General features: G+C 39.0%; 1 protein-coding gene across 16 annotated transcripts in view; it reads right to left on the bottom strand.

The window, feature by feature from the left end:
* The window catches only part of cacna1ab (calcium channel, voltage-dependent, P/Q type, alpha 1A subunit, b), a 148,039-nt gene that overhangs the window by 121,142 nt on the left and 400 nt on the right, over positions 1–26,497 (bottom strand). For all 16 annotated transcript variants that reach the window (XR_007932542.1, XM_051911928.1, XM_051911927.1 and 13 more), the window contains exon 2: positions 22,168–22,557. Coding sequence is in view for 15 of the 16 variants with exons in the window: in XM_051911928.1 (XP_051767888.1) it covers positions 22,168–22,553 (386 nt within the window). In the remaining variant the exon portion in view is untranslated. The remainder of the gene's footprint in view (positions 1–22,167; positions 22,558–26,497) is intronic.

The raw sequence follows: 26,497 nt of genomic DNA, 5'->3' as shown, positions 1-26,497 counted from the left end.
TTTGATTTTAATAATATATTAGTAAATGTTGAAATTAACATTAACCAAGATTAATAAATTAATTCCTTTTCATTGTTAGTTCATGTTAACTAATGTACCATTATTGTAAAGTGTTACCTATTTCTTGTCTTTTTTTTATAGCGCATTTTACAATGCAGATTGTGTCAAAGCAGCTTTACAGTGATAACAGGAAAATAATTTTAGCTGCACAGCAGCTCTAGAAGAAAATGGTGTCACTGTCCAGCTTAAGTAAGTTCAGTATTGATTCATTCCGTTGAAAAATCATTAATTATTATTTTAGTTCATTTATCTATACAGCAGCTCTGGAGAAAACAGTGATGTCATCGTCCAGTTCAGTTCACGTCCAGCTATTACTATTGTATTTGCGCTGGATTTACGTTGATATGCTGCCAAAACTGACCGTTGCAATCCATGACAAGGAATGAGAGAAATATTTTGGTTTGAACATGAACACAGAGTCAGTGTTCAATATGTCACCCCTTTTCATTCTTAATCGGTCAAGATACGGCTAGTTAACCAGGCACTGGTAGCAGATGCCGTAACTACAACATCTGGACCAAAAAGAGGAATCTTTCCTTTGATAGTCATTCAAAATTAGCCATGTATTCTTGAAATATAATTTTTTGCAAGCAAAATATAGCTAATCTTTCATTATGGAGTAGTAGATGATCAGCAATTTAACATAATGTATCCTGTACCAAGATGACATCAATGCTTACAATTCATGCGGCTGAAAAGGACAGATGAAAAAGTAGACTAAAAGACAGAGAGAGGGAAAATGAAAAGAGCATATTAGAGGCAGGAAATGATGTTAAAAGCAGGAGGTGTGATCAGAGGTGGATGGGAAGTTATGAGTAAGCAGGAGAGACGGTGAATGAGTTTGGCCAAGAGCGCTGTGACCACGTCAGCCCATCGATCCCTCCTTCCATTTCTCCATCCCTCCTCCCTCCATCCTTCCTTTTTTCCATCCATCCATGCATCTAGCCAGTGTGCTGAGCGTTCGTTTTTTCCTGCTACTGCAAATGGCAAATCAGCCCTGATTCATCACTGAGGGCCTTTCAATTAAAGTGAAAACACTTGGCGAGAGAGAGGGGGAGGAGTCAGAAGATCTGAGTTAGAGAAAGATGGAAATGGAAAGGGAGGGGAAAAGAGAGAGAAGGAAGTATATTTTCGTGTGTGTGTGCATTGCATCAGTGTCCTTCCGGCACAAATGAATTTGAGTGCTTTATCTCAACATAAAATAAAAAAGGACCCTATTTGCTCCCCTAAAAAATAATTCCTGGTTTTATTGTGCACAATCCATCACATGCACATTATTTCAAAGAAAAATAAATAAATAAATAAATCTTTATTTTCCTGAATTTAAACTGAAATTGAAGTAGCAAACAGGACCGAAAAAAGGAATTTTAACGTAAGGAAGTCAATAAAAATTAATTTAAATTCTGAATAATTAAACTGGATGGATGGATGGCATGAGATAGAATCGAAGCTTAAATTAGTCTATATGGCTTATAAATATTAGACAGACAGACAGATAGTTAGACAGATAGATAGAAATGTCATTCAGTTTAACCGTCCAAAGGCCAATACGGCCATTTCATTTGTGATTAAAATATCTTAAAATGTAATATATGTATATATTTTTTAATTTTGGCATGATTTTATAACATCATATATCAATATAGTGCAAAATGGTATTTAAATTATGTGTAGAAGCTGTTGCTTTGTTATGAGAAATAATGTCCGGAAAAATGAATTTCATTTGGAGTAACCAATATAAAAGGACCATTTTGGATCAAGTCATGCGGTCAATATCATGTGACAGGATGTGACATTATTAAGACACCGGCAAAGGACCACATGGTCATGAAGCAAAGTAACTCTCTTTTAACTTTTTGAAAAATTCATGTTTTCACTTGCTTATACGCACGTCCTGAAACGTCAGGTCATTCGGTACAACCGCTAAAAAAGCTAACTAGCTAGCTAGTTAGATATCAGTCTGTTAGCATAGTTTGAAAATATCATCATTCGGTATAACCAAATGTGTCATTTGGTAAAACCGAAATTTTAGTTAAACCGAATGAATTGTTTTGTCCGTCTTGTAAAAAATGACAAAATGTCAATTGATTATAAAAACCACATTATTTCATTAACATTTTTTTACACTTTTAAAAATGTTATTTGTCAATGACCCATATATAGATAGATGGATAGATAGATAGACAGACAGATAGAGAGTCAAAAGAAAGAAAGGTGGAGAACAGGATAAAATGAGTGTGACAGAGAAGGAGAGGATTAATAATAAGATACGACCTATTTTCAGTGTCCTTGTTCAGAGAAAGCAAGAACAGGAAGCAGGTGGTGATAAAAAACAGAGCACCCTTATTGTACTACAGGCTGCTGCAAATAAACCCTAAACCATGAGAGTTTGCATAAGTGTGTAGCGCAGATGGATGTGTTTAGCAAGACACTGTATTAAGTACAGTCTTGTGTTTGCATACCATTTTATTTCAGGATGAGAGAGACAGAAAGGGTACGTGTGCCAGGGAGAGTGTGTGTTTGTGCAGAAGACTACAAGACTTACCACACACATAAATCAACTTTTTTATGTTTTTTATAATAATAATTGCACTACTACTGACTCACCTATTCTATCTGTCCCATTAAGGAAAGGAAATCATATGGGTTTGGAAGCTGGATTAAATGATGACAGATTTTTTTTTTTTAATTTGGAGTGAACCTTTCTATTAACATTTGCTTTGTTTCTAGTGCTTTGACATCCTTTTTTGTTTCTGTGCGTGTGCATTTGCCATCCGCACTCTGCTGCATCTCATTTCCACTCATGCCGTTAGGACAGCGTAAATCACACTCTCTGAGCGTTTCATTGAGAAAAGAGCCGAGCTCAACCTGGCAGCCAGCCAATCAGGGAGAGTGACCCTGAGAAGACGTGAGCGATGGGACGCATGGCTACTCAGACAGGCTGGAGCACTTAATGGTGACGCTAGTCAGAACAGAACACTGGTGACATGGTGGCTGCTGGGAATACGGCACATACTGTATATAAACACTGATGCACTTCATCAAACACAAACCTGAGAGCTGCAGTTCTTGATTACTTAATTCAGTTGATGAAATAATAGTCTGGAATTAAAGAGGAATGGAAAAGATGAAAATGACCAAATGGTGCTTGTAAAAAATGACAGAAATAAACGACTATGGTATTCCACAAGAAGCCTTAAAAGGATAGTTCACCCAAAAATTAAAATTTTCATAATTTATGCACCCTCATGTTGTCCAAAACTACTTCTGTGGAAAACAAAAGTGTTTTATTTTTTGCAAATACAAAGAAAGTCAATGGGGTCCAATGTTGGTTCCAATGTACTTCAAAATATACTCTTTTGTATTCTGCAGAAGGAAGAAATCTTAAAGGGATAGTTCACCCAAAAATGAAAATTATCCCATGATTTACTCACCCTCAAGCCATCCTAGGTATATGTGACTACTTTCTTTCAGACGAACACAATCAGATATATATTTAAAAATATCCTGGCTCTACCAAGCTTTATAATGGTAGTGAAAGTCGGGCCTGTTTTAAAGCACCCAAAAAACATCCATCCATCATTAAAAAAATCAATTTTTTCATCGTTTACTCACCCTGATGTCTTTTGAAACCTATATGACCTACGAAAGGAGTAATTTATAACAGAATGAACAAAATACTTTCTTACAGTAAAAATGAATGGTGACCACAGCTGTCATGCAAGGTTTTCCGTAAATCACTTTAATTTCAAGTCAAAGATATGATATGGTTTAAAGGAATAGTTCACCCAAACATGAACATTTTGTCATCATTTACTCACCCTCAAGTTATTCCAAACCTGTACGAGTTTCTTTCTATGGTTGAACACAAAATAAGTTATTTTAAAGAATCAAACAGCTATTGACTTACATAGTAGGAAAAAAATACTATGGAAGTCAATGTCTACTGTTAACTGTCTGGTTACCAATATTCTTTAAAATAGTGTTATAGTGTTAGTTAATTAAAATAAGTTGTTTGTGTTACTGTTATTTCATGTATTCATAATAAGTTCTGTATTAGCCAATCAGATGTGGCTACGTCATCACGCGGGGTTTAGTTCACTGTTTGTTTATGTTTAGCGTCAGTATGCTCGCAGGCTTCGGTGCGGATGGTTGTATATAAACCCATCAGCGCTGGGCAAGAGCATAAACCCCCGCTGTTGTAAAGCTGTGGTTTAATGAGTAAAGTTCCTGAAACGGATTCGCTTTGTTGTGTGCTTCTCTTCACGCCTCCTCGGAACCTGTTAAAGGAAAGACTAAAGCACAACAAGTGGTGTCAGAAGCGGAGCGCGATTGACAGTCATCACCGAATTGTGAGTGTGGTGGACTGCTGGGACATCCTTTTTGAGTCGATGGACATTGTAATCACTGCAAAACGTCGTTGTGAATAAGTATTAAAGACTGATTGACCACGTTAGTCGTTGCATTAACCGTGAATTCACGGAGATACGAGCAGCACGGACTTTCCCTTCCCCCAGCGGAGAGGCGTGGCGCTGGCAGTCTGCCAAATCCAGTGCTGCTGTTGGCTGCAAGTTTCACGGACGCTATACCAAACAGCCCTGCAAATCTACGTTGAAACTCACAAGCCACAGAATATATTTCAGTATTAATAAGTAAAAAAAAAAAAAAAAAGAAATAATATATATATATATATATATATATATATATATATATATATTAAAAAAAAAAAAAAAAAAAAAAAAAAGAGAATAAGTGTAAGAAGTTTTCAAGTTAAATTGTAATACAAATGGATCTGAGTGAGCCAGAAGTCCAACTTGGTGCATCAGCTGCTCCAGACCCCCCACATTGGCTACAGGCTGTGCTGTCACAACAAAATAAGCAACTCCAACATGCCATTGCACCTCTGCTCCAAAGACTGGAATCGACAGAGGCCAGTTTGTTTGCTCTCATGCAGCAGCCTGATGCCAGCAAAGTAACCCGTGGTCCACACCCACATGAAGACACTACCACACTTGCAGCTGCACCTGATAAAATCCTTGTGACAGACAGAGATGCTACAGGGCCCTCAAATGCTGAACGGCTTTTTGCTGCTGAGCTTGCAGTCATTGATAGACATGCACGAAGCCCAACTAGTCCAACTTCCTCTACACCTGGCACTGATGTAAGACCCAGGAGCCGTGCACAGGGACCCAGCCATTATAATGGCTCTTTCAATTTGGGCCCAAACATGTACACACCTTTAACTGCTTCAGTGCCCACCCATCACCTCACAACCCCTCGTGGTAGAGCTCCAGATGGACCTAAAGCTAAACTTGACACATATGATGGTAAAGATGACTGGGACTCTTTCATCATTCCTTTTGAGCGCAGAGCTGTCATTTACAGATGGAGTACAGCAGAAAGAGTGGATAAACTCCATGAATGTCTACGGGGAGCTGCTATCAGATATCTGTGCTCATTACCCGAACACATACGTGAAGATTATTTTCTGCTGAAAGAACAGCTGGCTTTCCGATTTGGCAAAAAAGAGCCTCCCACCACAGCACGGAGGAGACTTGGAGAACTGCGCCAGTCTAAAGAAACTGTTTCAGAGTTTGCTGAGGAGGTTCACAAGCTGATCATTTTGGCTTATCCTGGGGTTGACACTGAGCTCAGGGAGCAAATCGCTGCTGATGCTTTTCTCAAAGGGCTGCGCAACCAAAAAGTGGCGTACGAGGTTATGAACCGTGACCCTGTATCACTGGATGAAGCACAACGGCTAGTATCATCTTATGAACACAACTTTAAAGCTACACTTGGACGAGACTTCGATCAGAGGGGGAGGACACGTCGAGTATCCTGGGCTGATCAAAACATGGACTCTGATGAGGAGCCACAGGCATTGCAATCACGCAGAGTGCAGTCACAGGGCTATGTTACACAGCACCAGTTGCAAACACTCATTGATAAAGTTGATAAGCTCCAACTAGCCATAGACCGTCTGCCTCCTCCCTCTTCTGTTGCTCATCTTTCTACTGTAAGACCCACCCAACAAATAAATTCCAGTATGGCAGTCCAGTCAGAAAGGGGACGTGCAGCTCAGACCTCTTTCAAGCCAAACAGATACAGACAGCCAAATACCAGCCCCACCAGAGCTTCTAGCGGGCCATGTTTCCAGTGTGGGGAGGAGGGACATTACAAACGAAACTGCTCACGGTCCCCCAGTCCATCTACAAGTCCCCCTGCAAATACTGTGACCAAAATGGAGCCCCCAAGTCAAAATAACTCCGAACATCCAGAGCAGAGTCCATCTATTGTACATGTGAGCAGAGCTGAGAGTCGAGGGCCCAGTTTAATGATCTTGCTGACTGTTGATGGCATACCAGTTAATGCAGTTATTGACACGGGTGCTGAAGCTACAATTATGTCTGAAGAGATGTACAGCAAATTACCCACTAAATCATCTTCAGGACTGAAAAATGTGTGTCTTCGAAATGCAGAAACTGGAAGGGAGATGTCAGCAAAAGGCGGAGTGAAAGTGGAATTCAGAATCGGCACAAAAGTGTTGGAGTGGACAGTTTGCATTGCACCAATTCGGGATGCCCTGCTCCTGGGCTTAGATTTCCTAAAAGCTGCTGATTTCACCATACATGCTTCTGGTAAAGTTTTCATGGGCTCTGAACTCATCCCAGCCTATATATCTGAAGGCAAGGGCCCAGACTATGCCATTTCGAGAGTGATGTTAGAGAGTGATGTCACTGTGCCACCAGAGTGTGAATGTCTAGTTTGGGGTGTGGTAGATGACCCGAAACCAGAACTCCCTGCTGTTCTAGAGCCTGTTAGCCTGGCTGATGGAGTGTCTTCAGGCAGTATAATGATTAACATGGAACAGAGGATCCCTGTCAGGCTATGCAATGTTACAGCTTCGAGTAGACCCTTATCACGGGGAGTCTGTTTGGGTGTGCTCATCGAAGCATATCCTGATGCTCAAGAGGAGGGAAAGAGAGCCTACTCAGTTCCAGTTGACACTCAGTTACATGAAAAAGGTGGGGACTCAGTGCTACAAGACCCTGAAGGTGAGTCTCCAGATGAGCACAACATAAGAAGGGTGTCGTCACCAAATGCTCTTGACCTTCCAGAGCACCTTAGACAATTGTTCACTTCTGCAAGCGAAACACTCACTGAACAGCAACAAGAGATGTTAGTGGCTCTGCTAAGTGAACATCAAGCAGTTTTTGCAGCAACTGATGATGATCTTGGGAAGTTCTCTGCTCTGCAGCACAGCATAGACACTGGATTGTGTAAGCCTGTTCGACAGCCAGTACGACGTACCCCTTTAGGGTTCTGGAATGAGGAGGAAACACATCTCAAAAAAATGCTTGATTCAGGTATTGTTGTCCCCTCAAGTTCAGAATGGGCATCCCCTATTGTCCTTGTAAGGAAAAAGGACGGGGGGGTCCGCTGGTGCGTAGATTATCGCCAGCTTAATGATCTTACCATTAAAGACGCATATCCCCTACCAAAAATAGAGGAATGCCTGGATGTGCTGGGTGGTGCAAAGACATTCTCGACACTCGACCTTCAGTCAGGATATTGGCAGATTGAAATGAATAAAAAAGACAGATCCAAGACTGCTTTTGTGACGAGGTATGGACTATATGAGTACACCAGGATGCCTTTTGGTCTGTGTAACGCACCCAGCACCTTCCAGAGGGCCATGGAGTTGGTTCTACGAGGGTTGCAGTGGGACACTTTGCTGATATACCTGGATGACATAATCATCTTTGGTGAAGATGTGGAACAGTGTATAGAACGGCTCGCAGAGGTTTTTCAGAGGTTGCAGGAATATGGACTGAAGCTTAAGCCCTCGAAATGCCAGCTGCTAAGGGATGAAGTCCTGTTTCTTGGTCACGTTGTGAGCGGCGAAGGAATTAAGACTAATCCAGCCCTCATTAATGACGTTAGGGAGTGGAAGACCCCAACCAGTGTCCAGGAACTCCAATCTTTCCTGGGGCTGTGCAATTATTATAGGAGGTTTGTTGCCAAGTTTGCTGAAATCACTTCACCCTTGACAATGCTACTCAAGAAAGGGACTCCTTTCTTCTGGGAAGAGGAGCAGAAAAAGGCATTCGAAAATCTTAAAAGGAGCCTCACAACTGCACCCATCTTGGTGTTCCCAGTTACATTAGGACAGTTTGTCCTGGACACCGATGCGTCCAACCAGAGTATTGGAGCAGTACTCTCACAGTTACAATGGGGGGAAGAGAAAGTTATCTCATTTGCCAGCTGTCTCCTCACACCAGCACACCAGAGGTACTGTGTCACACGTAAAGAACTCCTAGCAGTTGTCAGATTCACAAGACAGTTTCGCCACTATTTGCTGGGGTTTAACTTCATTTTAAGGACGGATCACAGCAGTCTAACGTGGCTATACAGGTTTAAGCGACCAGAAGGCCAACTTGCTAGGTGGCTTGAAGAACTCAGCCAGTACAACTTTGTCATCGAGCATAGGCCGGGGACACACCATGCCAACGCTGACGCACTGTCCCGAAGGACTCTGGATGAGGAACCATGTGACTGTTATCAAGCAGGAAGAGAGCTAGATAGCTTGCCATGCAAGGGCTGTCCCTTTTGTCGAAAGCTCCACCATCAATGGGCCAGATTCGAGGAAGATGTTGATGATGTTATCCCCTTGGCAGTAAGACGCACACACTCTCTTGACTGTCAGAATGTGGTTAGTTGCACTAACACTCCCAGTCTTGTTAATGAAGCAGGTGATAACAACCCAGGTCCTTCGTCAAACTGGCTGCAACCGTTGAGCCTCGAAAGTCTCAGGGAAGAACAATTAGCTGACCCAGACCTTTCTGTTCTCCATAAATGGATGTCTGATGGTTTCTTGCCTGCTAAGGAAGAGGTCATGATGCAGAGCCCAGCGGTTCGCAAGTACTGGCTGTGTTGGTCTCAGGTGGAGATGCGAGATGGGGTCCTCTATTACCGTTGGGATGATGTCACTGGAGGTATGTCATCTTTTCGCTTACTTGTTCCGGTTTCCCTAAAGAATGAGGTTCTCCAAGCCTGTCACAATCCAGCTCAAGCAGGTCATGTAGGGGAGGAAAAGACGCTTATGCGCCTCCGCAGGCGTTACCACTGGTACAATATGGGGAGCGATGTACGCCTTTTCGTCAAGAAGTGCCCACAGTGTAGTTCCTGTAAGACAACCAGTCCAATGGGAAGGGCCAAACTCCAGAACTACCAGGCTGGTGCGCCTATGGATCGACTCCACCTTGATGTCCTAGGACCATTCCCAGAATCCAAGTCAGGCAACAGGTACATCCTCGTTATAATCGACCAGTTTACACGCTGGGTAGAGGCGTTCCCTGTCCCTGAACAAGGAGCTGAGACAACAGCAAAGAGGTTGGTGTTTGACTTCATCTCACGCTTTGGTGCTCCCCTTGAGATTCACACTGACCAAGGACGGAACTTTGAGAGTTCGCTGTTCACAGAGGTTTGCCGCCTGTTACAAGTAACCAAGACCCGGACCACACCATATCATCCAGCTTCGAACGGGTAAGTGGAAAGATTCAATAGAACGCTCTTGCAGATGATACGGTGCTACGTGGACCAAAGTCAGCGTAATTGGGATGAACATCTTCCCTTACTCACTGCAGCATACAGGAGCACTGTGCATTCAGCAACAGGTTTCACACCAAATCAGCTGATGTTGGGGCGAGAAGTTTTCCAGCCACATGACATCTGGTTAAGGACGGCTGAGGTTACCAGGGGAGCTAAAGGTACATCTGAGTTTGTCCAGGAACTGCAAGCTAACTTGCAGCAGGCTCATCAAGTGGCGCGCCAGAACTTACACTCTGCTCAGACGCGCCAGAAGAAGGTCTATGACTTACGAGCCAGAGAGAAGTCCTATCAAGTAGGTGATCTTGTGTTAATGAGAGTCAGTAGCAGGAAAAAGGGCTACAGTCCAAAACTCCAAGCCCCATGGCAAGGGCCATTCGTCGTCACAGCATGCCTCGGACCAGTGCTCTACCGAGTCAGGGACAGACGAAGTGAAAAAGTACTGCATCATGATCGCTTGCAACCCTATCTAAGTGATCACATACCTGCCTGGATGCAGCGTCTGCGACGCAAATACACCTGCACAGAGGAAGTCTCCCGGGTTCCAATAACTGCTCAGGTACCTGTAGCCATAGAGGCAGAAGTGCCAAACCCTACATCCTCTGACAACACTGTGTCGGAAGAACCTCCGACCCTTCTTGTAACGGACTCTAACTCTGATCCTAGTCCCTGTGGAAATGAGGGGACGAAGACAAAAAGAGGGCGACTTGTTCGAGCCCCAAGTCGTTATATGGACTGAAAAAAAAAATATAATAAAAATAAATAAAAAATAAAATAGTGGAAAAGAAAAGTTAACTGTTCACCTTCAGTGGTGCAGAAGGGACTCTGCAGAGCTAAAAAAAAAAAAAAGGGGGGTGGTGTTATAGTGTTAGTTAATTAAAATAAGTTGTTTGTGTTACTGTTATTTCATGTATTCATAATAAGTTCTGTATTAGCCAATCAGATGTGGCTACGTCATCACGCGGGGTTTAGTTCACTGTTTGTTTATGTTTAGCGTCAGTATGCTCGCAGGCTTCGGTGAGGATGGTTGTATATAAACCCATCAGCGCTGGGCAAGAGCATAAACCCCCGCTGTTGTAAAGCTGTGGTTTAATGAGTAAAGTTCCTGAAACGGATTCGCTTTGTTGTGTGCTTCTCTTCACGCCTCCTCGGAACCTGTTAAAGGAAAGACTAAAGCACAACAATATCTTCTTTTGTGTTCAACAGAAGAAAGAAACTCATACAGGTTTGGGAGAACATGAGTAAATGATGACACAATTTTCATTTTTGGGTGAACTATCCCTTTAAAGAGGACTTTGAATTTAGTGTACATGTCTTAAAACTACATTTATGATGCTTTTCTTTTGGACTTTTTTGGAGCTAGACAGCACTATCCACTTTCATTTAATGTAAAACAGCACCTCAGATATCATGCTAATTGTCTCCTTTTGTGTTCCACGGAAGGAAATAAGTCATACAGGTTTGGAACGACATGAGGGTGAGCAGCTTATTCACAGCATGAGTGACATAAAATGTTAGTGAAGTCCTTTCTAATGGTGGATCAGGTTTTCTCAGCCTTTTACTGCTTTCACTGCAACTGCACAGTGATCAGAGAGAATTCAGGCACAGCACATGGCAATCATACTGATTAAATCCATTCAATCAAACTGATAGACAGAGCCTGTCAAAATGAGTTGTAACACTGCTGCTGTAATGATCATCACGATGTTATGTGTCGAGGCTTAGAGCAAGAGAGTGGGCGAGAGACGAAGAGGAGCGAGTGCTTGAGTATGTGCATCAAGATGGGAGATCCCCTCAGCTGTGGGTGATTACAGGGTGACAAAACAGTAGGTGGGGCTGCAGAAATCTAACAGCACTGTCCTGCAGTGCCACCATGTGTTTGATATTGGAAGAGCAGGCAAAAAATGTAACTAGGTTTCACAGCTCCACCTACTGTACAGCTCATGGGAGGTAAGTTTGTTGGGTTTTTTTAATAATTTACTCAGGAAATATCTAGCTTAATGCTTTGAAACTGGCCTTAAACATTGTTTTGTCTTGTCAACAGTCATTAACGATGCCAATTTAAATTATAACTTAAACGAGACAAATACAATGAGGGTAAAATTACAGAAAGGCTGATGTTAATTTCACAACACCCATGGTGTATATTTTAGAAGCAAGTGAAAAAGCAAAAAGTATTGTTTAGATAATTATGCTAGTCACTAAATTCAAACACTACATATATATTCTACACATTTTATATAGGGTCTACACACAAGATTATGATGGAATAATATACATAAATATAAAATTATATACAACCGTTCGACTTTGGGGTCGATCAATATAAACAAACAAACAAAAAAAACAGTAATATTGAGAAATATTGTTACAATACAAAATAACTGCTTTCTATTTTAATATCTTTCTAAAATGTAATTTATTCCTGTGATGGCAAAGCTGAATTTTCAGCAGCCATTACTCGTCTTCAGTGTCACATGATCTCAAGAAACATTCATTATCATTGTTGAAAACAGTTGTACTGCTTAATATTTTTGTGAAAACCATGATGAATATAGATGGGGCAGATGGGGGGGGGTGTAAATGTCTTCACTGTAAATTTTATGAAAAAAAAAAAAAAAAAAAAAAGATGTATTTTTTTCTTTCATAACATCTTTGTTTGGTTACTTTTTTAATGTCCATCTAATCTGTTACTTTAAAGATAGCAAAATGCCTCAGGTGAACATGAAAAATTACCACAAAAACGATGAGATACACATCATTGCCGTCTTGCAATCTAAGAAATCGTTCATAGGTTACAGTGCAGTTGAATATTTTGTCCAGCAGAGGGCAGTAACTCTAACTTTATAGAAAGTCGTGATAGCTTGTTCTTGTTCGCTAATAGTACTGCAATATATCCAGTAAATATCTTTGAATTACTTATGGTTTTGAAGTTAAAGCATAAAATCAAATAAAAGCATCTAATGTGTGTCTTGTCTTGTATGTGAAACGTCAACATATCTGCAAGGATCTAGATAAATCGTGACAACAAAATATGAAGCAATGGATCAATCTCTGAGAGGGAAATAAAGCACTGTCATAAAGAAATGATTTATGGCATAATATCCATTGAGAAGATTGCTGTGAGCGTCTTCCAGCACTTTTTCTGAATGAAACTCTCTTTGTTTGACTTGCTTAATGATAGTGCACTTTTTTTTTGGTAAGAACTGTACAATAGCCAGGTTTTTTTTGGCTTTAACATCCTCTACTACACATACTGCCTAGTATTATTTGCTAGCATATATCTGCAGTGTATTTGACACCTGAAAATAAGCAATACATTTCAGAGTGATGTGGAAGCATTTGAAATAAAAGGTATACTGAGTGAAAATAAACGTCTATATGCTCTGTAAATAACTCATATTTACCTTCAGCAGCCTGTTTTACACACCCCGTAAAACATAATCATGTGTGTATTGTGTCATATTTGTTATTAGTCAGGGAGAAAAGGAAGTCTGAATGGGTGTGAATAAGGGTCAGACTGTCCAGCCCCCCAGAGCAGATTTTAGTTGACCCTGCTGTGACCTTTGGGCCAGCAGCAGATGGAATGGGCTCACTGGCTGCATTAGCATCTAAATGGCTCAGAGAAATGACAGAGAGGACAGAGAGATAAAATAAGGTGAGTTCTGCCCTACAGACATGAATAACAAGAGATACACAGAAAGACACAGACATAGTTAGAGTTTGATCTGTTATCACAATTGAGTCCACTTTCATGAACTACACCAGATGAACTACACAAGATAAGAATATATTTTGAAGAGTATTTCTGAACTGGTTTTTACGGAGCACGTAAAGTGACATGGTGATGGAAAAAATATGAGATAGAAAAAATATATATTTCAATGTTTTTGTGTTCGCTCGCAAAACTTGTGAGGAAACACAAAGTTTCTCAGGGGAACACAAAACATTTGTGAGAGAACACAAAAGGATTGAGAAATAACTTTTCTTCCCATCTCATATTTTTTTCCTTCACCATGTCCCTTTAGGGCCTCTGTAGGTTTTGTCTATTCAATGGGGTCCAAAACAACATTGGACCACAATGACTTTCATTGTATGTAGGCCTGTCATAATAATTAATTTTGTGCTGACAATTAATTGTCATACAAATAATTCTGATTGACGATTTAATTCTGTTTTGTTCATGTCACTTACAATGTAAGCCTAACATATTATTTTTACTTGGAATTGTATATAATATAATGATAAAAATTATAATAAAATAAGCCCATTAGATAATTTAATATAATATAATATAATATAAACCCACAAACCTTCAATTTGTATGAAGGAATACCTCTGACTATTTTTGTGATTTTTATAACAGTTTCTTTATATATTTGTTATTCTTTACTCCCTGCCAGATTATGACTCTCCTGTTTCTCCCTTCCACACCAGAAAAGGATTTAATGACATTTTTTAAGCACCAAAATTTTCCATAATTAGAGAGCAAAATGTGAGTGAAATTTAAACTGCACAATTATTGCGGATATCTAAAATAATTGGGACTAGATCAAATAACAACAACCAGACAATTAACATTAATCGTGACAGGCCTAATTATATGAAGAAGAAAAAAAATCTTTTGTTTTCTGCAGAAGAAGAAAGAAAAATATGAAACTGAGTAAACAATGACAGAATGTCCTTTACAACTGAACCTCTGATTATGATGGTCATTTGGTCAATCCAGTTCTCAGACTCAGAAAAACCAAATCAACATCCAAATCATCCCTAGGATCACACTGTCAAACAGTTCTGCTTTCTTTCTCACAAACACACACCACTGAGATCTCATAGAGGAAGACAGGATGGCACAAATGCATAATTGAGATGCAGGAGGTGCAGTCTCAGGCTGGGAGAACACTGTGGTTTGACAAGATCCCAGGCTCAATAAATTGTACCTAAAAACCAGACAGTGAGCTGGTTTACGACACGGATGCTTAAATTGATGTAATGCATTTGCGCACTATTCGGATCCAGCCAAGTAATTATGTAGAGTAATGAATTTAATGCAGAGACTTAGTTGCATGAAAACTGCTGAGGTGTATTTGAAAGTTCAGTAACAATAAGGAACACGTCAGGAATTACGATTTCCCAACCACACCAGAAAGCAATCAATATACACACACGCATATTGGAGAAACTGGGTCCTGAGGGACGCCTCTGTCTGGAACAAGTCTGCAACGTATGGCAATCAGCCAGATTGATGCAAGATAAAAAAAGAAGATAAGAGAAGAGAGTTGGAAAGGGGGACCAAAGGAAAAAGAAAGGAGGGAGGGAGGGCAAGATGAAGGCTAAGTTAGAATTCAAAAGAAGGGAAATTGGAAATAACCAAAGAAAAACAAACACTAGCTTAATGTTTAAGAGGACACTCGGCTGTCTTGCTGTGTTTTCATTGGTCTTAATCTGTCTCCTGTTTCACTCCTCCTCTCGATTGCTTCATATTTCATTCCTTTACTTTCCATTTCATAATTTCCTTAGGTGATGTTCATCTATTGATCCGTCCATCCTCTCACATGGACTAATGCTGCCTTCACGTGCTATAGGAAATTGGATAATTCTCACTTCTGAAGTCGTGAATACGAGCTTATCGCATTCAAGTTTCGATAATTCCGAGAGCATGTGAATGCAGCATAAATATCCACCTTATTTCTACGCCCAATGACGCTTTGCACGAATTATGTGTAACTTCCGTTAAGCTCTAAACAATCAGTGAAAGGCTCTATAAATGCAATAATTTTTTAAAAACTGGGTACAATGAGATGACATTATTCTACTCACCCTTCAACCATTGAACATTAAAAGGACATTTAAAAGTGTAAAAGCATCAACAAGGTACTTTCAACAGACCATGAACAACCCAAAAAGCGCGATTCTTTCCACACCAATAACGGACGGGTTAAAATATAACTATAGTGATATATATCTGTATTATGTAGCCTTAATCAAAAATGTTCATTAACTTCAGCATTGCGTTATACTATTTCAAAGTGATTTCCGTCATTTTGACAAATTGTATTTACCTGTGAAAACAAACCTGGAAAGAGACGTGAGGATTTGAGGAGAAAAACGAGAGATTCTTTGTGCATTCCAGTGAATTATTAATGGGATATATTGTAAATTATATCGGGAGAACAGACCACAAATGTGCAGTATATGTTGTCCTTTTTCATACTATTACAGCGGAATGCAAAGGGAAAAAAGAAAATTATCATGAGGAAAAGAATGTAGCGACTGAAAAGATATTCTTGTTATAACATGTCATGTTAAAATACCAAGCGTTATGTTATTCTCATGATGTCTGAAAATAAAACATGAAGGAAAATTGACAGCTCATTCAGTCAAACTGATGGATAAGCTTTATTTGTAGGGCAACCTTATGATTTGAAATGATTCGTTTCATTCTTTTGAATGGAAGTTCCCCAAACCGGAAGTGCCACCCATAATTCAAAACAGTAGGCTCATCAGGAATAGAGTCCCTCAGAGATGACGTGTTTTTGTATGCAAAACCTGGAAGTGAGTTAGCATTTTAGGACTTCCGGTTCCATCGCCCTAAAGTCTATGGGTTTTTTGAATGGGTTTTTGCTTAATTGCCTGAAATAAGGTCTGTGGTTAACAAAGCCTCTAAATATTTTCACGTTTTGATCTATGACATAAAACACACCAGTTATAACCCGCTTGTGATTTTTTTAAACCTTAATTGTGTCTTAAAAACGGCGAAAAAGTTCCCCAAACCGGAAGTGCCACCCATAATTCAAAATGCAGTAGGCTCATCAGGAATAAGGTGGATAGGCTACAATATTTCTTTGTTCTTTCTCACACTGTTTATCATGATGGAAACTTTTCATTGACTTCTATTGTTTTTATATTAAGATAATGATATTTTCTATACTCTTTGCCTAACTCTTCCAGAAACCAACCTCTTTCTTGTACAGACATTTGTTCTGTCCTTACTTGCCAGTCTTAAAACTACTGCATCATTGTTTAAGCTCCTGAATAAAAGACATTAAATGAAATAATATCTGATTGCTATCATAAAACACGCCTTAAATCTTGCTATCCATATTGTCTTTTCTGTCAACTGTGCATGAAATTCAGCAATCAACTTTCAATCTATTTCATTTTCCCACAACTGTGATTCATGGTTTATGCTGCCTCTGTGAATTAAAAAAAAAAAAAAAAAAAGCCTTTGAAAACACGTTTTGTGACATAGATAATATAAGGCTCTTCAAATGCGACTTCACAAAAAAATGATTTTTGCCCACCCAAGCACAAAAGTGCTTTCCCCTGAACAAAGCACAAAAAACTCTGCCTATGTTTCATCTCATGGCTGGTATCCCACTGTGAATCCCTTTTTCTCTTTGTATGTGTCACAATAACCTTCTTCTGTTATTTAATTTAAACTTATTTATTCTGTTCTTTCCCAATCTTTAGCTCAAATCTACAAGTGCTATGGAAAAGAAGAAAATATATTTTAAGGGAACTGCATCTATGCATCCACTAAAAATCACATTGGAACCAATTAGTTACATCAAAAAGTACATCAAAAATTGGTTACATCTGTTTGCAGATGCCTCTTGGTTTGATATTTTATCATCTAATAATGATAACAAAAAAAACGCTCAATAATAATGAAAAACAACCGCTCAAAAGCTTAGGGTCACAATGATTATTTATTTATTTTACTTTTTTGAAAGAAATTAATACTTTTATTCAGCAAGTAAGCAATTAATCAATAAAAGTGAGAGTATAAAGTCATAGATTATTTGACAAATATTTGTATTTCAAATTCTGCTTTTTTTTAACCATATTCATCAAAGAATCCTGAAAACAATTCCACAAAAAATATTAAGCAGCACAAACTAATTTCATGTTTCTTAATCACTAAATCAGCATATTAGAATGATTTCTGAAGGATCATGTGACACTGATGACTGACGCTGAAAAAAAATCAGCTGTAAGGACCAGGAATAAATTACATTTTAAAATATAACATAGAAAACAATATTTTAAATTGTAATACTGTTTCATAATATTACTGTTTCTTTACTGTATATTATAATCAAATTATTACCGCCTCGGTGAGCATTTGAGGCTTCTTATTTTTTTTAAAGGTGACCTATAATGCCCCTTTTCACAAGATGTAATATAAGTCTCTGGTGTCCCCAGAATGTGTCTGTGATGTTTCAGCTCAAAATACCCCAGAGATAATTTATTATAGCTTGTCAAATTTATTATAGCTTGTCACATTTGGGTGTGAGCAAAAACACACCGTTTTTGTGTGTCCCTTTAAATGCAAATGAGCTGCTGCTCCCGACCCGCTTTCCAGGAGTGGGCGGCGCTTTAACAGCTCGCGCTTTGGTTGCTCAACAACAACAAAACTGGAGAATCTCACACAGCCAAAATGACAATTGTCAGTAATGGTGTTCAGCCTTACATTGTTCAAACCGGAGTCAAACACTGATGGAGAGACTCAGGAAGAAGTTACAAGGGAAGAAGCTCATCGTAGTCCCTACCAGCCATTTGTTGTAGTCCTTAAAAAGTGATTGCTGTATAAGAAAATATCTCCCTTTGCATTGAACTTTGAGCGTTGTAACTTTGTAGATGTTGTTTATGCTCAAACAGCAACATTACACACTAACTAAAGTTAAAAAAGTGAAATCATATTCAAGGACCCCTTTAAATCGACTCCAAACTTTTGAGTAGTAATGTATTAAAGTAAATGCACAACTTAATAGTGCAGATATAGTTATTGTACAGTTAATAATTGTGCCTTTGTAAAATTGCCATCACAAAAATTGTCTCATATAGGCTAAGGAAAAGAATTATCATAAAATCCATAACATTTTAGCAAAGTCCACTCACTTGGAGATTTCTGCCCTGGCCACTGGTATAAATCACAATGGAAACCATTTGCAGAGGCTAATGAGGAAGTCTGTACAATTGCATCTGTTGGCATCCTCTCAGTCTTTGGGAGAAGGACTACAGCTGCTAGCTGCCAATATCATTCTAGATGACATTGAACCATGAAGCACCCTCACACCTGTAACATCATTTTCCACAAATCATCCCAGTCTCTCTGTCTTAAATCAACGCTTTAATTCATTGCGGCCTTGGAAATGCTAAAAAGGCAGTTTTATGGGCGCTAAAAATAGCACAGCTACCCTATTTATGTGGCTTAGGTCTGTCTTGCCAACAGAAACTGTGGAAGTGTCCGCTCAAAAGCTGCCCCCTTGTCACACTGCCCGCTGATCTGTCCGCACTTGCTGCCAAGTGTCTCTGTATAAGACTCTGTGTGTGTGTGTACAGTCTATATGTAAAATACTCCAAAGCCTGAGGGTCAAGTGTTTTGATTTCCATCCTCTCATTCTAAACCTAGACAACTGAAATATGAAGTGAACAACCTACAGCACAGATAAGAGGGAGGTATGTAGGACACAGATAACGGTATCAAGAAAAAAAGCAAAACAGAGCTAAGAGACAGAAGGTTTTTTTTTTTATCTATTTAAGAGGCTGTTTTAATATAGCACTGCTCTAATTGAGAGCGTGTGAGAGACGTACCCCGTGTTTATGGAAAACACCGAGCACAAGGCAGTGGCAGAAGATAAAGAGTGCAAGAGAGTCACCGATGTATGTTTTTGTACATGCCTTGAGAGAATATGAGACCACGAATGAAAAGTCTTCTAATTTCAGTGCTAAATAGTGAGAATAACCTACTGTACAGAGACAATGTGAGAGTTCATGCCAATTCACGAAACTATCCTAGTATGGTATCATACTTTTTATATTGTTATAATATTATAATAATATTTATTTATTAATTATATAATTAATAAAAGTATTATTTTTATTCCACTAAAATTGTTTCCAGACTGACATAATGCTCTCCAGCATAATCGTAGAATGATCCAAAGACCTTGTGCTTCAACAGACAAGAAAATCAAACATCTGACCTCCATCCCCACAAAAGAGTTCACATGGTCAATATCACAAATTGACTTACATGAAATATTACATGAAGATTTTCAATGTCTGCAACATATCTGTTGCATAGCTTGAATGGGTTTAGTTGTGTATCTTATACATGTGTGTGTTTGTGCATTTCTCTACCACTCTGCTGTGTGACAGACTCCCTGGGTCCATATTTAGTTACAGCTGATCACTCCCAGACCAGAGACAAGAAAGAGAAAGTGAGAGAGAAAGAAGAGAGTGAGGGTAAATGAGAGAGTGAAATGAGGTGAGATTGCATTTTCTGTCAGTAACCTGTTATCTCACGTCTCCCCGCTGCTACGGCTGCCAGAATGAGTGGGTGAGCAATGAAAGTGGAAGCCTCCACACCCCTAAAGCGCAACAGAAATCGTGACTGGATTCCACTGCCACTCTGTGTTCATTGTTAAGTGGTCCCACCGTGACGCAAAACACAAAAACACAGACATGCTCTTCTACACACCAGAGACCTGCAGCCGATGACACAAGTTTTTGTGCTAACAATGCCAAGGTATACTATATTCAGGTAAAATTATTTCCTCCTATTCCCAGAAACAACTATATGTAATAAATAAGTAAATAAATAAGTAAATATATATATATATATATATATATATTTTTTTTTAATATAACGTATAAATTACATATAAAAATATTTTTTAAAAATATAAAAAATATGTATTCTTTTAATAATTCACAATTAATATACACACAGATATGTACATATATATATATATATGTAACCCCTCTACCCAGGTCCTACTCGCCCCGTGATGTGCGGGCCTCAAACCTGGGTCTCTGGCGTGGGAGTCGGACGCTCTAACGAGGAGGCTAAAGGCTGCAACCCCTAGCGTTAGTCGCTAGAGCATCTCTTGAGATCAGAGGAGTGAGGCTTACTCGCACAGCGACTACTAGCTGGCCTCTGTTACACTCACCCCCCCTAAACCTCACTCCCATCCGGGTCATGGCACCAATGTAACCCCTCTATCCAGGTCCTACTCGCCCCGCTCTGCGCGGGCTTTGAACCAGGGTCTCCGGCATGGGAGTCGGATGTTCTAACAAGGAGGCTAAAGGCTGCAACCTCTATATATAAATTAAGTATATATTTTTAAAAATTATATACATAATGTTAATATAATTTACACGTTAAATCAAAATGTAACATGTAAATTATATAAAAAATATATATATGTACATAATTTATATATATAAATTATATATATTTAATGTTGATATAATTTACCCAGTAAATCAAAATATGACGTAAATTATATAAAAAATTATCTATAGACAGAGCAGATGTTTTACCAGTTTCCAATAAATACAGAATTTGCAGGGCTCCTAAAAGTATGAATCCATGTTGTCATGACATCATTAGTCACATGACATCAGGTGACTGGTTAAAAAACAACTTTTTTTCTTCACACCCACCTAGCGTCGACACATCAAATTCTGCCTCAACCAATGTTGCTAGTTTGGGGCAGGACTACCTGTTTGTCCAAACTATGGAAGGGTGAAATGCATGATTTTTGCTCATCTGTTTTGTGCTACTAGTGGCACAGAATACATCATCGTGACGGGCTCCAATTATATGCTAAAGTCAGCAGAGGATTTGACTGACTTGTAGCTGACAAGTTTGTGAGAAGCATGCCCCCACTAATCACAACACAAGAATATAAACAGGATTTTACGTCACTCCAACAAAACCAATTTTTGCCAAACATATCCTTCATCACAGTTGTTTTCCCCCTTTTTGCCTTATTAATGTTTCCATCTTGGTCTGAGTTTGTTCTCTTTCCATTGCAGATTTCAAGCAATTTCTGTTTCCCCTACAGAGCTCCAGGTTTTCATATTCACTAACTGCTGTCAGGCACAACCACACACACAGGGTCCAAATGAAGCAGGGGTCATCACTATGTCCATCAATGTTTCCATCACTGTGGCTCTAACATACACATCCTCTCCACACACACACCTACATGACCTGCCCTTTATTCTCAGAGATATGATAGGAGATGAATATTTTGAGTGACAGTCTGAGAGAAGACATGCTCCCTGAAAGCTTTAGAGGAGGCATGGAAACAAACTAGGTCTCAGATGGATAGATTTACCTTTAAATATCCAGATTTTGTACAATCTATCAGCCACATTGCAAATGTAAGACAAAAACCAACCAAAACCTACCAACTCTGGTAGATAAAAATGAATGGTATGGGTGTATTTTCTCATCAAAATGTGTATTATTGCTGACATTTTATATAAAACAAGGTTATGCTGTTGATAATTTTAATTCATAGGACTAGCATTGACATTAAACTACTCACGCAAAATTACAGTAAACTTAAATGTCATCAAATGACTAAACATGCCAAAACACGTGATTGGTGCTTTTTGATGGACTTTTATTCTAGTACACTTCAAAGTCATCTAACCCAAGACATTTAAAAATGTGACACATTATTTAATACTCACTCCCATTGTTTTCGTCGGGCTTGTGGAGTGCTCTGCAATTTATGGGACTGGTGGGCTTTGATGACATCACGGTGGTCCACTAGGCCTCCTCTCCTTCTGACAGGAGGAACCAGAGAGTCACTGGGCATCAAAGAGTAAAGTGTCCCATCCGTCACCACGGTTTCCCCTCCATTTGTTTTGCTGTAGTCGAAGGAGTCAACTTGGCATGCTTCATTACTCATGTCATACACTGTATGATAGTATGTGGGGTTGGCACAAACACTGCTCCCGCTGGTAGGAGGATGACAGCGCAATTTGTAACCCTGTGGCTGCGCTTTCCCTCCCTTCCGCAAGGACGGCGCTCTCTCCATGATGACTGAGCTGTCTGCATACATGGGAGACAGCATGGCTCTATGGGGCAAAAAGTAGAGAGGTGAATGTATTTATACAAAAATGTTTTTGGTAGGGAGCGAGTGTGTAAGTGTCATTTACAGTCTTTATTTACATTCTTTTTACTTTAGTTATTCAGTTAACTTGATGTGTATGAACAGACGTATGTGGGTTGTCGCAAGTATGTATGCATATGGTACGAATTTGTGAGTATGCATGATCATGTATGTGTATATGTATAAATGTGTATGTATGAGGATATTATTAGCATGCATTCTTATCAGGCTTATTTTATTTATTCATTTTATTTATTTCTTTTCCTCACATGTTTATATATTCATACATTGACAAGTCTTTATTTACATATTCAGTCACTTATTTATTCATTTACTATGAGTACAACATGTATGATTTGTACTGGCACAAATGATGTAGTGTGAAGTCTTGTTTCTGAAAATTATGAACATGTTGTGATGGCTATTAATGGTTCCCTGTTATGAAAAGCAAAAATAAAGTATTAAAAAATGTTTTTGGTGTGATTTCTTTTTTTTTTTTTTGAAGAAGAAGAAGAATATGGATACTGAAGTGAAATTCAAAGAAAAAGATCTTTTATTTTTCATGATAAGTAATGTTGAATTTAAAATATGGTATTCTATAATTTTACTGATTATATCATCAAAATGATTTATCTATAAGCATAAATGAGCATAATATCTATCCTTTGATTGATTTATAATGCATACTATGCTATTCATTTATGAAGCTGTTGATATACCCTATTTGTATAATAATAATAATAATAAGTATTATTATTATTATTGTATTGGTATTTCTGTTATTGACAATTTATAATAGCATTTTTCTATTTTTTTATTGGAAAATACTTATGTTGCGATGGTGTTCATAATGTTGCTAATAAATAATTAATTATTTTAAATAATAATTTTTTATTTTTTATTATTATTTTTTTTTTAAAGATTTATTTTTGGCGTTTTATGAGGGGACAGTGATTAAACAGGAAGCAAAGTGGGAGAGAGAGAGGGGGATGGGATCGGGAAAGGACCACGAGCCGGGACTCGAACTCGGGTCGCCTGAAGCGCATTGGCGCTACATGTCGGCGCGCTGCCCATGAGGCCATCGCGCCGACATAAAATTTTGTTAAATGCCCGACGTAGTTTAAAAGAATTTGGGTCTTCTCGGGTCCATTCGGAAAAAGCACATTTATTTCGAATTACCCGAGACCCAAGGCCACTCATAGTGAACCCGCTCGGGTCTCAGGTTTTCGGATCCAAGTGGACTCGTGAAGACTTCTAGCCTGAGCCCACCGCAGACGGAGGGCTTGAGCCTGCCGCAATGAACGAGCCAGAGCCTACTATGAGGACAGAGCCAACCATCACCCTGGAGCCCGAGCCCCATTGTGAGTCTGACCGGTTGCGTGAGCCGGCTGCAACATGTGTCGTCGTAGGAGTACTGGTGGAGTTCAAGGTTTTGGAGGACAAGCCCACCCACAATCCTGTGGTTGAGACTGAGCTTCGAATGGACTCTGCAGATTATAATTATTATGAGGATTTTGATATGGATGTTCTGCTGAATCTCCCATCCCCAATGGTCCTGCCCAGCATAAAGCCAGTTTTGTCACCCTGTATCAAGTCTATGTCAACGTCGCTGATCCCACCCTGCCTCTCTCTCCCGTCTCCACATCCTGATTCAGCCAGAAAAAATTTAAATGTAAACTTTGGTATTTTATAAATTTAAATCAGGAGAACTACTTATTCATAAATGTAACTGAGCATAAAATATATAATTTGATTGATTTATTATTGCATTTTATTTATTTTTTTTTTTCTTTGCTGTTGTTGAAAAATACTTATGTTGTGATGGTGTTCATGATGCTGCAAATAATAATAATAACAATACTGACAGCAACCAAAAAAAAGAAGAAGGGTGGTGAAGGGGAAAATAGGCGACATGTAATCAAAGTACAGAGGGAAACAGAGGGAAGCAAAAAAGCACCAAGGGAAGTTTAATTAAAAAAGGCTGCATAGATGCTTAGAAACAAATTGCAATAGACCAACGTCAGGTGAAAATAAATGATGCACTCCGGTACTACGATATGCTGACGGTGTTTGGAGAATTTGTCCGCTGTGACACGGGTGGAGAAATAAAGTAATTTAAAGTGACACATACACACTCAACACTTTCAATAACACAGAAAAAATGCAGTGCTATAGTCTGGGGGTTATGATTTTGGGAGTCCTGGAGCTCTTTGAAATGAGCCACAAGGGCCAATAACACTTTTACAGTTCTGTTTCTGAAAGCAAAGCATTCAAAAGGTGTCAAATGCTGTGTGACCTTCCCCAAAGTACACAGAGTAGATAAAAAGAAAGACACAGATGGAGTAAGGCACAAGAAAAGATAAGCACAGTGGCCAAAATATGAATGGAATACATTCACACTACAGTCCTTATTGTGGCAGTCCTCTTTGTTGACAGGCGGGATTTGTTGTCAGGCTGTGATTATGAAGGACACAGCTTGTCTCAATGATCAGACACTAGAGATGGAACTAACTAAATCTGCCTCTCTTTATTTTTGGCCAATGGAGAGCAAAGCCGTTGCAATACACTTGCCAGTTCCAACAGGGAATATATTCAGCGAGGTAAAGGAGAACTAGAAGACATCCTGAAAGGCTTTTAAGGTCCCTTCATGGAGGCTGACAGCATTGTGACATCCATGTTTTTGTATTTTTAGTCAGGAACACATATCTTCCTCATTTAAATGGGTGTGATGCATTGGCTGCTTCCTGGACAAGACAAAAGAATCCTTCTTTGCTTTGTTTGCTGAAGCGACAACACCATAAATCTCACTATAATGGTGAGGTAAAGCATAAGCATAGCCACAAAAGGTAGTAAGATCCAATTTTGGATGATTTCATTTTCATCATTGTGTGTTACAGCAAGTGGCTGTTTGTGTGGGCTGGTTCTCCATTGCACCAGCCCACAGACAGCCTCACCATTGTGTGGGTGGGTGTGTATGAATACATGCAATTAAGGTGACATTTACAAAGTTCTCCAAAACCACAAAAACTTGCCCATAAAAATAATGGCCATCAGAATCCCTACTCAAAGATGTCAAGTATCCAACTCTAGAATAGTTTTACTGGGTTGAACTAGATTTTTTAAACTCTCCAGTATATTGGGCATTTTATATGGCTGCATATTAAAAATTAATTTTATAGTGAGTGAACTGTTATCAGAAACGGTTGATGAAATTCAAAGTCTCAGCCAATTCTGCTGCTGACATGTGTATTTTTAAATAGAAGAACCGAGGAAAATGTTTGAACACACAATAAAATGATTTGCTGCATTTAGTACCCTTCAGAGCATAAATAATATGCTACCTGCTGAGTGAACACTGGCTGTAAGCCATCACACAACAGCAAAAGACAGGCAGCAGAACATCTAACAAATATAAAAGTCTCTGTTAAACATGATGAGAAAAGTACTGATGTGATACCTTGGTATAGTGAATATATCAGGCAGTAAAAACAGTACTTTTTATATTCCATGGTATTTACATTGTACTCCAAGGTAGTTCAGTGAATACCATATTTTTGCCATGGCAAATGACCAAAACCATGGTATTTTTATGGCACGATTCAACCAAATAAAGATTAAAGATTCTTCTGTGATGCCACAGATATTGCAGGAACAGATTTATGTACCAACGTAATCATAGATAGATAGATAGAGAGAGAGAGAGAGAGAGAGAGAGAGAGAGAGAGAGAGAGAGAGAGAGATAGATAGATAGATAAAATATAGTATAATATAGTAATAATACAATTGTATATTTTATATTATATTAAATTTTATATTTTTAAGGCTACACATTTTTAATTATTTGTATACAGAGAAAATGTATATATGTATAAACATCCTAAAATAAGCGGTTGTGAACAAAGAAG

Source organism: Ctenopharyngodon idella, chromosome 11 (genome assembly GCF_019924925.1).
Source record: "Ctenopharyngodon idella isolate HZGC_01 chromosome 11, HZGC01, whole genome shotgun sequence".
Lineage (NCBI taxonomy): Eukaryota > Metazoa > Chordata > Actinopteri > Cypriniformes > Xenocyprididae > Ctenopharyngodon > Ctenopharyngodon idella.
The sequence above is the reverse complement of the archived record's forward strand: the minus strand, read 5'-3'. Positions and strand labels throughout refer to the sequence as shown.